Raw genomic sequence first — 13,944 nt, 5'->3', positions numbered from 1 at the left:
GGAAAGGGGCCAACTGCCTCGCCCGCCTCAGATGAAAGAATGCTGACTTGGCAGTGGCTGTTATCTGGGCCTCCATTGATAATGAAGGCTCCAGTAAAACACCCAGGCTCTTCACCCGTTGCGCCGTCTTCAGTGGCGCCCCGTCAAAGGCCGGGAGAGATATTTCCTTCCCCAGAGTGCCACGACCCACCTGGAGAACCTCTGTCTTCGCTGGGTTCAACTTCAGCCCGCTCAGTCTGAGCCACGTTGCAACAGCCTGCAAAGCCCGGTCCAGGTTCCCCGGGGCGGAGGCGGGCCGGCCGTCCATTAGTAGATAGAGCTGGGTGTCATCTGCATATTGATGGCAACCCAGCCCAAATCTCCGGGCAATCTGGGCGAGGGGGCGCATATAGATGTTGAATAACATCGGGGAGAGAACTGCTCCCTGGGGCACCCCACAATCTAGTGTGCGCCTCTGGGATCGCTCACCCCCAATTGCCACCCTCTGTCCCCGACCCATGAGGAAGGAGGAAAGCCATTGTAAGGCCAGCCCCTCTACCCCTATGTCGGCGAGGCGGTGAATCAGCAGCTGATGGTCGACTGTATCAAATGCAGCCGACAGGTCTAGTAACATCAGTATTGCCACACCGCCTCGATCCAGTTGCCGCTGGAGGTCATCCACCAAGGCGACCAGGACCGTCTCCGCCCCATGGCCCGGCCGGAAGCCAGACTGGCATGGGTCTAAGACAGAAGCGTCATCTAGAAATCTCTGTAGCTGCAACGCCACTGCCCTCTCGATGATTTTACCTAAAAATGGTAAATTAGACACCGGTCGGTAGTTTGCCAATTCGGCCGGGTCTGCTGTAGATTTTTTCAAGAGGGGGCGGACCAAGGCCTCTTTCAGAGGCGTTGGAAAATGCCCCTCTAGGAGGGATCTATTTATGTGAACTAAAGGCCTCTTGGCTTTCTTCTGGCCCAGTATTGGACAGCTTCAACTGATTCTCCCCGAGGATAAGACTGACAGGGTTCTGGGTGCTGTGGAGCACACCACTTGCCTCCTAGACCCATATAAGTCCTGGCAAGTAAAAGCCGGTGGTGATGGAATATGGGTTCCCCATGGAAGGGACCATCAAATTGTCCCTGAGTTCATGGACTTTCCCAGGGACTTTAAAGGAAGCAGTGGTCAGACTGCTCTTGAAAAAGCTATCTCTGGATCCTACTGATCCAGCCAACTGTCACCCAGCATCTTCCATTTCTGGGTAAGGTAGCTGAGAGAACAGATCCAGGCTTTCCTGAAAGATTCTTCTTTTCTGGACCCATTTCACTCCAGCTTCTGCACTGACTATGGGATGGAGATGGCAGTGGTTGCCCTCACAGATGATTTCCAAAGACACCTGGATTGAGCTGGGTCAGTGCAGCTGTTGTTACTAGATCTGCCAGCGGCATTTGACATGGTTGATTATGATCTAATGACCCACTGGCCTTGCCAATTGGGGGTATGAGGGACAGCCTTACAGTGGCTGGTCTCAATTTTCCATGGCTGAAGACAGAGGGTGGCTCCTGGAGAGAGGTTCTCACTGGTATGCAGTGTCTCCCAGGGAGTGATCTATATGCACCCTCTTACTCAGCTGGCCTGGAGTTTAGTACTGGGCTGTAATCAGCATGCTGATGACACCCGGCTGTATCTGCTGATGCTACTCAGCAAAGCTGGTTCTGTCAGTGAAAGGCAAACAACCTTAATTCTGGCAGCTACTGGCTCTCCCTACTCTCCCACTGGCTGAGCTGCCTTTTGCACTGATTCACAGAGTAGTGAAAGAAAACCTTCCTTCGACTGGATGAGGGAGGAAGGAGGGAGACAGCCAGAGAAAGGCTTCCCCTTACTGGCTGAGGACTCCTCACTATCCTCCTCTGGAAGGGAATAAAATGGCATCCTGTGCGAACAGACTGCATACACAGAGAGAGAGGGGAGGAAAAACAACAAAGAGAGATTGAAGTCCTGTGCTTAAGACCAACAACATTATCAGAGAGAGAGAGTGTGTTGCTCTGAAAGGTATCACTACAGGCCTTTGAGGCAGAACTCATTGGGGTCAGTCCTGACTACAGCTGCCAGTTCCAGGTTCTATAGTGGAGTTTCAGGAGGGCATAGGAGTTAGGGCTTCAGAGCAGGGTCTACCAGACACAGGTTCTTGCTATGGAAGTTGACTTCGGACCAGTCACAGACTTCCAGCCTAAGCTGCCTCACAGAGCTGTTATGCAAATAAAAGGTGGGGAGAGGAGAATGATGTAAGCTTCTTTGGTCCCCTCCCCTCACTGTGGAGAAAAACTGTGCTTTTCCTAAGTAGAGGCTGCAGGGAGGGGAAGGCAATGTAAAACTGAAGTCAGAGGGGCTGATAAAGAGGAGATAGGGTTGCCATCCCCAGGTTAAGAAATTCCTGGAGATATAAGGGGTGGGGCCTGGAGAGGGTGGGGTTTGAGGAAGGGTGGGACCTCAGACAGGTACAATGCCATTTCCTCCTGGGGAATCACTGTTGCCAATCCCCAGGTGAGGGCTAGAGATCACTCAGAATTACAGCTGCTCTCCAGCTGGCAGAGATCAGCTCCCCTCGAGGTGTGTGTGGGGGGAGGGAATGCCTTCACTGGGGGCGGGGGAGATAGCAAGGGTGTGGGTGAGTGAATGTCAAGTGCTGATATGCTTTCTAATGCTCGGGACAGATATGCTTTCTAATGCACGGGGCAGATCTATCAATATAGTGGACTGGGTTGGGTAGACCTGTTCTCCAGAGGCCAGATCTACCAATATAGTGGAAAGGGGTGGGTGAAATTTGACTTGATTCTGTTTTCTCTTAACAATATTTAAATTATTCTTAAAATGTAGTTTTAATGCTGTGACCTGAAATTGGCCAGTAGCCATTACCCACTGTTCACCGTCTGTTCGCTCTATATTTATTATTGCTAGCTTCTTTGAACCTTACTAAGGGAGTTTGGAAATATGTCTCCTAAGCAAGATAAAAAGGGGAAACAGAAGGCTAAACAAAAAGGTGATGATATGCCACCTTTGACAGAGTTTTTTGCTCTAACAGAGACTGGAAACTCCTCCATAACCAACCCAGGAAATGCTGATATGCCACAAGATACTACACTTACAATAAACTTTCTTTTAGAAGCTTTGGCTAAACAATAACAAGAGCTAAGATGTGATATCATGTAAATGACAAAGCTGTTCTTGAGAAGCAAACTGGTTCTAAAACTCCTGATTTATGGACTAGAGCAGGGGTGTTGAACTCAATTGTTATGAGGGCCGGATCTGACATAAATGAGACCTTGTTGGGCTGGGCCATGTATCATAAAATATGTCAGATAACGGAGAAATAAACTTTATAAAAGACAAGACACAATTAAATTTGTTTTTAAAATTTTAAATAAAATATGCTTAAAAGATTAGCAGTCCTGCAATATTTTGTTTATTTAACAGTTTCTGATAACTGACCCCTCTTGTTCTGAATTATTGCATCAAAATCTGGAGACAATGTCTGTGCTGTAGCAATCCTGAGTATGCTGTTAAGGTGTTGATCTGTAAGTTGCAAATCTAGTTTTAATTTATTGACATTCATTACAGAAATCTCATGGTCAATGCTTTGAATCTAAGACCAAGAGGAAAACATGAAATGGCTGGGCAGTGCAAGCTTTTGTACATAAACTATTTCATGTGCTGGTCAGCCAATGGAGAAAATAGAGGCTTTGCTTTGTAGCTCCTGTGTGATTGAGCAAGCCTAGCAAAGCAAGCTGTGACACAGAAGGAAGGAAGAGAGGGAGAAGGAAGCAGTTGACAGTGAGTTGCTCATGGGCCTGATAGGAGCTCTCTGGGGGCCTGATTCGAACCTTTTAACATCTCTGGGCTAGAGAATGTATTATCTTCCTGGACTATCACTCCTAAGAATTGCCTTGAAATTCAGGGGATTTAAACCTAATGCTGAAACAGGAAGGGAACTAAATATTTTTATGGCAAATTATGGTGGATGCTTTAAAATTGGAGGAAGGCTTATTAATTCAAAAGGCTTATCATGTGGGCAGACAATGAGAGGAACCTGCGAATGCTTCAATATACTACTGAGACATTGTTGTAGTCTTCAAAGACCACAGAACCAGACAATGGATACTAACACAAGCTAGAGAAAAAAATAGTTTTGAATATCAAGACTCAAAGATACTAGTCTTCCCCAACCTCCTACCAGAGTTTCTGAAGATAAGAAAGGAATTGAAACCGACCATGGCTAAACTCCGTGAGGTAGATATTAAATATCCTTGGCTTCATATGGGGAAACTCTGCATGGCACATAGATTTATACAGCTTCTGACACTACATCTGACAAACTGCTGTTGGCCGCCTTAAACATATCACCATTGGAACCACAGGAGAAGACAGGTAAAAGGGAAAACAAGGTCACCTCCCACACTTTTCAAAGCAATTAGAGTTTGTCTGTTTGAGGAATGTGAAGAACTCAAAGAATGTATAGACTCTCCATGAACAAACAGTCTCAGTTTGTATCTTCCTTTTTAGGTCTCATCTGCCCTTAGATATTTTTGAGCAGGGTGGCCAGGAAGTGGTGAGCGATTACGGATATGTGCTCTCCCTGTTACCTGGGCAAGAGGCAAATTGTCTTTCAGCTCCTGTGGCCTCCCTCGAACTGAACTCAGGTTCAAGAATACTAGACTTAGATGTACAGAGATTGATTCACAAACTTTAGATTTTCTGCTATATTTCGTCATACATCTTGTAGTTATTATATAATATTTAACCACAGAAAAGTTTTGTTTAAAATACCTACATGCATACTATTAGCAAGAAGACAGAAGAGTTGAAAAGACAGAAGAACGAAGAAAAGTTTTTAATAATATATAGATAATTATAACCAAAGTTACATATAGTAACACACACACACACACACAGCTAGTTACAATTGTAGTTTCTATCTGTAATTCAGTTCTTCAATAAAAATATTTTAAAATGTAGTTTTAATATAAATTAAAATAATTTATTCTGAGATTTTTACAAGGTTATGGAAGTAATCGTCTAAAAACTAATTTATGAGATTGTCAAATGTAGACTTGATCACAACTTTAGTGCTACTAGCTTTTTTCACTCTCAGGGTAGAAATTCTACTCACAGCATTGCGGAGCTTTGAGGGAACAGTCATTACAATATTAGCCATATTACTCACAATCCCTTTCCTGATAATTCCTAACAGAGAGTTTCCCTTTTTCACCAATGGAGCACACCTGGTTGGCACTTTTATTGAGCTATCCACTTAAGAACTTTTCCCCTCTCTTTCTCAGCAAGTTCCAACCCCATTAGTTTATACTTGAAGATGGGATTTTTTTTGTCCCAGTTTGCCTCACCTTACACTTGCCAACATTGACCTTCAATTTGCTACATTGCCACCCACTCATCCAGTTTGTGGAGGTCCTCTTGGAGCTCTTCACAGTCAGTCTTGGTTTTCACTACCCTGAATAATTTGGTGTCATCTGCAAACTTGGCCACTACGCTACTCACCCCTAGTTCCAGATCACTGATGAATAAATTACATACCTATCCTTGTGGGACCTCACTGCTTACTTCCCTCCATTGATTCATATTCTTTGCATTTGAACAAAGGAAGATTCTGCCTTCCTGCCTGTCTCATTATACCTCTGTGTGACTGCTGCTAATTGATCCTTGTTCTGACCCTTGGGCAGCTAAAGGCTCATTCATGTGACCCTCAGCCTAGCTGTGCCGCCCACACCCCAGGAACTGGCAATGAGAACTAAGTATAGAAAAATCTCATCTGGTAATTTGTCTGCAACAACAGCTCCCCTTCGAAAGGCCAAATCAACAACCAGAAAATAACATGTGATACGATCTTTCCTGGATTCCATTGCTTTCTATGGACAGCTTCCAATTCCCAATTTATTATGGTCTATTGACCAGCAATAACAATATACAAACTCTCATAGTCACAGACCATAATTTCTGACTACATAAAAGCATTTTTATATTCAAATTCCACCAGTGTTAAACCTTAAAAATGGCATTATTAACCATCTCTACGTTGTTAAAAACTTTCACTTATTTATGGCTAAAAAACAATATTTTGCTACTACCTGAGTTACAGACTTCTTAGTATCTTCCAATAAGTATTTCAGTAGCATGACATCTACAAATTTCAGATAATTATCCAGAGGTTTAAATTTAGACAGTAATGGAAATATTAACTGATGTCTCTCTCTGATGCAGCATCTTTGGTGGATTATTCCATTGCTTTAAACTAAAGGCAGGAATAGCTTGTTTGAAATCTCCCCAGTGTAAATTTTAAAAAAGCTTTCCTGGGGGCAGGGGGCAGGGATTTAGCATTCCATGGAGAAGGCCAGGCTGAAACCCTTCTCCTTAAAAGGCTGGCCTGTCATGGGTAGAGAAAAAGAATAATATGGTTAACAGAGAACAAATGGGATAGATGAAGTCACATGCCACCTCTACCGTGGAACTAATTTATTGTATTTCTTGTATTTTAAATATTTGTTTATGTACAGGCCACCTTTTTCAAGCAGATGACACAGAATGAGTCAACAGAATGGGACATTCAATGGGCAATGAAATAGGGCTTGAGTTGTAGAATCAACCAGAAATCTAAAAAGCAGAACTGAAGCAAAGCATAAGTGCTAACATGACACATTAAATGAAACAGAACTGCACAGCAGAATCCAACTAACAGCAAACTATACACAGTACAGTAGTATAGGCCGCAGCCCCTAATAATTTATCCAAATAACTTTTGTGACTCAATTAGTGCAGTGGAACTCTGTTGCCAGAGTCGAAAAGCCCTCTTGAATAATTCAGCTTTGCATAGTTTGCAGAAAGCCAGGAGAGTGGTGGCCCTCCTGACCTCGTGGGGAAGGGGGGGGGGGACCCGGAACAATGGACCTCCCAAGCCTGAATAGAGGCACAGGATTCTTATTATATCACGACCCATACTAATCTTCTGCCCACAACCATTTCCCCTTGTTCCTGGACAGGCATTCTTTACAACACCCTTCCCATCTTCTGATTAGGATAAAAGGACACAGAGATCTTCACTTCCACTCTACCTGTGTCTGACAAAAAGAGCTTTGATTCTTGAAGGCATGTGCCCTGTGGGTGTCTTAAGGTGCTACTGGACTCAAGTCTAATTTGTTTCCAATTACAATTCTTGGGTCCACATTGTAAAAAATTATTTCAATCAGTCCAACATGCTGCCTCCAGGTGCCTCAATAAGATGGCGTGTTAAAGGATCGTCAATTGGAGCAAAAAGGGACCTCAGCTTGGTCTACATTTAGAAAGAGATCATCATTTTCCTGTAGAGATGGTTGGTTGGTTGGTTTGGGTAGGAATCATAGAATCATAGAGTTGGAAGGGACCTCCAGGGTCATCTAGTTCAACCCACTGCACAATGCAGGAAACCTACAAATACCTACCCCAAATTCAAAGGATCTTCATCACTGTCAGACGGCCATCTAGCCTCTGTTTTAAAACCTCCATGGAAGGAGAGCCCACCACCTCCCAAGGAAGCCTGTTCCACTGAGGAATCGCTCTAACAGGCAGGAAGTTCTTCCTAATGTTGAGCCGGAAACTCTTTTGATTCAATTTCAACCCACTGGTTCTGGTCCTACCTTCTCGGGCCACAGAAAACAATTCCACACCATCCTCTATATGACAGCCCTTCAAGTACTTGAAGATGGTGATCATATCACCTCTCAGCCACCTCCTCTCGAGGCTAAACATGCCCAGCTTCTTCAACCTTTCCTCTTAGGACTTGGTCTCCAGTCCCCTCACCATCTTCGTCGCCCTCCTCTGGACCCATTCCAGCTTGTCTACATCCTTCTTAAAATGTGGTGCCCAAAACTGAACACAATACCCCAGGTGTGGTCTTACCAGAGCAGAGTAAAGCAATGGATAACTGTCCTTTGGGTAGTTGAGGGAAGGTACCCTTAGTTAGTAACTTGATTTATAATGTGAAGGATTCATTACAGCAGTCTTTACATGATTTGTCAGACACTCAAAGTTATCAGTGAAATGCTGTATCCCCACCAAAACACACTGCAGAGGACTTGGAAATTATGTAACCATTTCTAATATTTTATATAATTTTATGTATATGCCTGCCTTTCTCCCTACTTACTCAGAAGTCAAACCAGGCAGCTACAATAGTATAAAGATGCAATCTATCTCTACAGTCACAAAATGAAAAAATAAAACAAAACAAATTCCAATAAGTTATTGGAAACAACTGATGTTCTGAATGGAATGGTTCTGAAAGATGTGGAAATTGTCATCAACCATCAAACTTACAGCATTTCAAAATTCTAGAAATTCTAGGAATTGATAAAATTCTAGGAATTAATAAAAATTGGCAACAACTGGCTACATTTAAAAAAAAAACATTCAACAGTTAGGAATGGATAAGAAGAAATGAATAAGTACAACATTCTCTTCCTTTGTTTTTAATTATGAACTGGATACTGGTTCTAATTAGGTACCACTGCATTTTAATAAAAAATAAAACTACAATACAACCACCAATCTAAAAAAGCTTATAAAAAGGAAAGGTCCCCTGTGCAAGCACCAGTCGTTTCTGACTCTGGGGTGACATCGCATCATGACATTTTCACAGCAGACTTTTTACGGGGTGGTTTGCCATTGCCTTCCCCAGCCTTTTACACTTTCCCCCCAGCAAGCTGGGTGCTCATTTTACCGACCTCGGAAGGATGGAAGGCTGAGTCAACCTCGAGCCGGCTACCTGAAAACCCAGCTTCCACCGGGGATTGAACTCAGGTCGTGAGCAGAGCTTAGGACTGCAGTACTGCAGCTTTAACACTCTGCGTCATGGGGCTCTTTCTTAAAAAAGCTCATAAGTCCAGCTAGAAAAGCATTTCCTTCTGCCCAGTTCCAGACTGCCCTAGAAACCACCTGCAAGGATTCTGTTTTGCAGCCAGAAGCCCCTGCTGGGCCACTCCCCAAGAACCCCGGGCAGCCAGTGGAAGAAGCCACGTTATTGTGCAGGGAGGGGGGTGTTGAGGGAGGTGCTGCAGACCAGGGCAGCACAGCCACAGACCTAACTGAGAAGTGTGAATCTGATCTTACCTCAGAAAATCTTCGTATGTCTTGAGTCAGAGTTCCCACCCTTTTCCACTGATAATGTTTAAGCAACTTCAGAATTGCAGGGTTCACAGCATTATCGGATGGCACAGTCCGGAAGAAATAAGGATACTTTTTTTTATCAGCTAACTCTGGTGTAGTTGCTGCAAAGGAGAGCTGTGAAACAGAACAAAATATTAATTCATTTAATGTAGTCATGGACTCCACATAATAACTGTGCTAATATTTTAAAAATTAAAAAGCAAAATGAATTCTGGACATTTCTCTGTCATTTCATGCTACCAAACAAACTCTGACCCCAAATAAGGATTTAAATGCGCCCAACAGGATCCTAAAACAGACCCTTTGAGAGTTAAGTCTGATGAGTGCTAGGAATTACGAACTGATAAGACTGTAAGAACATCAAAAGAGCTCTTGCTGGATCAGAATGGTGGTCCCATCTAGTCCAGCATCCTGTTTCATACAGTGGCTACCCAGGTGCCCTGGAGAAGCAACCAAAAGGGCACAGAGACCACGGCCTTCCCCTGATGTCATCTCCAACCACTGGTATTTAGAGTTTATCCACAAAATAATCTTATCTGCATTGATAGGGAAGGGCTGTGGCTCGGTGGCAGAGCACCTGCTTGGAATACAGAAGTTCCCAGGTTCAATCCCCACCAAGTTCAGTTATAAGATCTGGAAACAGGTGATGAGAAAGACCTCTGCCGCCTGAGACCCTGGAGAGCCACTGCCAGTCTGAGTAGCCGGTGCTGACTTTTGATGGACCAGGGGTCTGATTCAGTAGAAGGCAGCTTCCTGTATTCATGTGAGAGATACTTAACTCTGAAACAAGACAATAAAAACCTGTGAAAGCCAGGCTAAGTTCACTGTTTGACACAATCCTTCGGCAAACATGCCTGTGGGGCATTAAGTGGTTTTCAGCTACTTCTTTTTTAAAAAATAACTAATGCTTATTTTCAAAGTACACAAGGAATGAGAACAAAACAGTCACATTATACATTCAATAACATTTGACCTTACATAGTAAATAGATAGAGAAGTTGAATATTGAAGTAGATAAATAAAATTAACATTGGCAATTACAGTCCTATAAGTAATAAATCAGGTAATTATAACTACAAATCTATAAGTAGCTGTTATGCATCTAATTAAGTTTAATCACAACATCCTCACAACCACAAGTGCATAAAGAATAGTAAAGATAGAAAAAAATATATATATCTGGCTGGGAGGGGGGGGATATCAATTTTTGGAGATAATTTCTACAGAAGGAAAACGTTTTCCAGTAAAATTAGTTGATCTGGGATAGATTTCAAGTTTGTAAAAGTCTGTCCAGAATTCTTTCCTTTATAAGATGTTCTCATACTTTTTTTGTACGAACTTGAAATAGTAGAAGCCATTGGAGATTCCCAGTGGAAGGTGCTAGATGATTTTGCTGCTGAAAGTAAACTATTAATTAGGTCGTGTCAGATCTTAGGAGGAGAGTTCTCCAGTCATAGATTTAGGAAGAAAAGCTCTGGTTGAAATTCAGGTTTATGTGTTGTAATGAATTCAATCTGATGAATAATGTGGTTCCAAAATTCCCTATTAACTGCATTGACACCAATGGTGTGCAAAAGCGAATGTTTCTCCACAATTCTTCAAACAGAGAGGAGACTGTGAGGTATAAATTAAAGACAATTTCTTTGCAGTAAGATACCATCTGTTTAGTATTCTGTATGCCTGCAGCTTTGAAGGTAGATTAGAGTGAAACAAAGAGAGTGAAGTCAATGTTAGACCAATGTGCATTTGTAAAGATGGAGTTGCATCACAGTGCCAAGCTTGTTAGTAGCAAGCAATTTCTTGTTGTTCAGTTGTATAAATTTTATAGATTAAACCTTTAGAAGTTGAGCCAACAATGGCTAATAATTGCTCAAAATCTCTTGTAGGAGTTTTCAATATAGCTGGCATATTCAGTTATAAGATTGCATGTCTCAACTGGAAATAAAAGGGGATTGTGCTTTGTATTTTGTATTCTAATGTTTGTTTAGGAAATATTCCCAATGAGGTAGCTATATCAGTTAGTCTTGTGACTTGCACCTGTCTCCATAGTTTGGAAGTAGCTGGGTCTTTTCCTGGAGGAAACCGTTCTTGGTGCAAAAAGGAAGAACCTCAGTGGAGAGGGGACTAATCTTCAGTGAAGAATGTCCCACACTTTGAGCACCGAAGACAGAATGGGATGATGATTTACAAGCAGTAGGGCGATTGTTAGAGGTAGTCCATATTAATCCTTGACTATTTAAAGCAGGGGTGTCAAACATGCAGCCCAGGGGTCAAAATCAGGCCCCTGTCTGCTTCCTTCTCCCTCTCTGTTTCCTTCTGCATCACAGCTTGCTTTGCCAGGCTTGCTTGATCACTCAGGAGCTACAGAGCAAAACCTCAATTTTCTCAATTGGTTGAGGCTCCTCCTCCTCCTGCTCCCCTGGGGAGGAAAGGAAAGAGCCAGAGCTTCCTTTGCCCAGTTTCTTGGATCCCATGGGAGAAACAAAGAAAGCATCTTTAAGACTAAAAAGTGCTAATGTTTTAAGAACGTTTTAAGTTAAAAAAAAATCTTTACTCATGTTTGTCTGTGTCCTTTTAAAAGTTTATATCTCTGCTGCCTAACCTTAAATAGCTACACACATGGCCCGGCCCGGCTCGACAAGGTCTTATTTATGTCAGATCCAGCCCTCATAACAAATGAGTTTGACACCCCTGGGATAGCAAACAAGTTTCAGAAGCTGAATCCAATCTGCTTCATTGTGCAAGTTTTGAAATGTTAGAACAAGTTAGGAGCAAGGCTCTGTAATAAGGTTGTAATATCAGGGAAACTTAGCCCCCACCTTGTTTAGTACACAAGTTAAGGGTTTTAAACCGCGTTCCAGGGCATTTGTTTTGCCACAGAAACCAATTAAGGATTGTCTGCCATTTTTGAAGTATTTTGAGAGGAATTGTTATTGGGATGTTTTCAACTATTTCTCACAGAAATAGGGCCAGCAGTGTGGAGGCACCAAATTTAGTCTCTCTCCCCCCTGCGATGCCTCCTCCTCCCTCTGTTTTCAATAATAATAATAATAATAATAATAATAATAATAATAATAATAATAATAACAACAACAACTTTATTTTTATATCCCGCCCTCCCCCGCCAAAGGCGGGCTCAGGGCGGCTAACAGACATGGAATTCCATAATTCAATTAAAACAGTGTATGCAGTTTTAAATATAGTCAGTTACATAATAAATTATTTAAAATAGATAAAAAATATGAATTAGGTGCTAAAATACAGTAAGTCATAATATTCATAAGATGGCTGGATGGCCACACGTCCCGTTAATCCGGTTCTATCTCGAAAGCGAGCTGGAAAAGAAATGTTTTGCAAGCCCTGCGGAACTGATTCAGGTCCCGCAGGGCTCGCACCATCTCTGGAAGGTGGTTCCACCAACGAGGGGCCATTACTGAGAAGGCTTGCTCCCTAGTAGCCTTCAACCTAGCTTCTCTTGGCCCAGGGATTGTTAGAAGGTTCTGAGAGCTAGATCTCAGTGCTCTCTGGGAAACATATGGGGAGAGGCGGTCCCTTAGGTAGGCAGGTCCCCGGCCATATAGGGCTTTAAAGGTAATAACCAGCACTTTATAGCGAACACGGTACACAACCGGCAGCCAATGCAGATCCCGCAGCCCAGGCCGCACGTGTTCCCACCGTGGTAGTCCCTCAAGCAGCCTGGCCGCCGCGTTCTGGACTACCTGAAGTTTCCATGTTCGATATAAGGGCAGCCCCATGTAGAGGGCATTGCAGTAGTCTAGTCTCGAAGTGACCGTTGCGTGGATCACAGCTGCTAGGTCATTGCGCTCCAAGAAGGGAGCCAACTGCCTCGCCCTCTTGAGATGAAAGAAGGCGGATCTAGCAGTGGCAGCTATCTGGGCCTCCATTGATAGAGAGGATTCCAGTAGCACTCCCAGGCTCTTGACTTTGCGCACTGGTATCAGTGGCGCACCATCAAAAGCCGGTAGGGTAATCTCCCCTCCCGGTCCGCCGCGGCCCACGCAAAGGACCTCAGTCTTCACCGGATTCAGCTTCAGCCCACTTAGCCTGAGCCAGTCAGCCACGGCTTGTAATGCCCGGTCCAGATTTATAGGGACATCCCCAGCCCGGTCGTCCATCAATAGATAGAGCTGGGTGTCATCTGCATACTGATGGCAACCCAGCCCATACCTCCGTGCGATCTGGGCAAGGGGGCGCATAGTTTTTTCAGAGGGTCCCCTGGGCGTGGGAAGGAAGTGGGAAGTAGGCAAGGGCAGCATAGTTTTTTCAGAGGGTCGCTGGCCGCTGCTGCCATGGTTTCCTCCACAATCAGCTGATTGGTGGAGGGGGGTCGGACTTTAAAGAGCCGGGGAGGCGCTTCACTGCCCCTTCCCTGGCCTTAAACTGGTGAAAACAGAGGGAGAAAGAGGCACCGTGGGGGGGGGGGGGCAGCAAGGTTGTGCAGCGCTGCAGGGGGACAGAAACTATGAACGATTGTGTGGGAAGCATAAAGAAGTAGATGGTACCTTTTACCATATGTGGTTGTCTTGCAAAAAAAAAAAAAATAGACAGCCATGACTTGTTTCCATGACGCCAGCTGATCCCACCAGCAAGCAGCAAGCAAGTAATATAGCGGACCCCACTGAGCATTCAGTGGTATCTAATACCAAGGAGGGGAATGATTTTGTACTTTCAACAACTATGAAGAAGAACAGGTTAGGCTTTTCTTTGTGCAACTACTGAAGTATGACTAGAGTTTG

General features: G+C 43.7%; 1 protein-coding gene across 1 annotated transcript in view; it reads right to left on the bottom strand.

Annotated features, from left to right (window-relative positions):
• GABBR2 (gamma-aminobutyric acid type B receptor subunit 2) overlaps positions 1-13,944 on the bottom strand; it is an 824,150-nt gene that overhangs the window by 606,488 nt on the left and 203,718 nt on the right. The window contains exon 3 of the mRNA XM_060254061.1: positions 9,131-9,301. Coding sequence (XP_060110044.1) covers positions 9,131-9,301 — 171 coding nt within the window. The remainder of the gene's footprint in view (positions 1-9,130; positions 9,302-13,944) is intronic.

This window comes from Heteronotia binoei, chromosome 14, assembly GCF_032191835.1.
Source record: "Heteronotia binoei isolate CCM8104 ecotype False Entrance Well chromosome 14, APGP_CSIRO_Hbin_v1, whole genome shotgun sequence".
Classification (NCBI taxonomy): Eukaryota; Metazoa; Chordata; class Lepidosauria; order Squamata; family Gekkonidae; genus Heteronotia; species Heteronotia binoei.
Note: the sequence above shows the minus strand (reverse complement) of the source record. Positions and strands in the feature narration are given on the sequence as shown.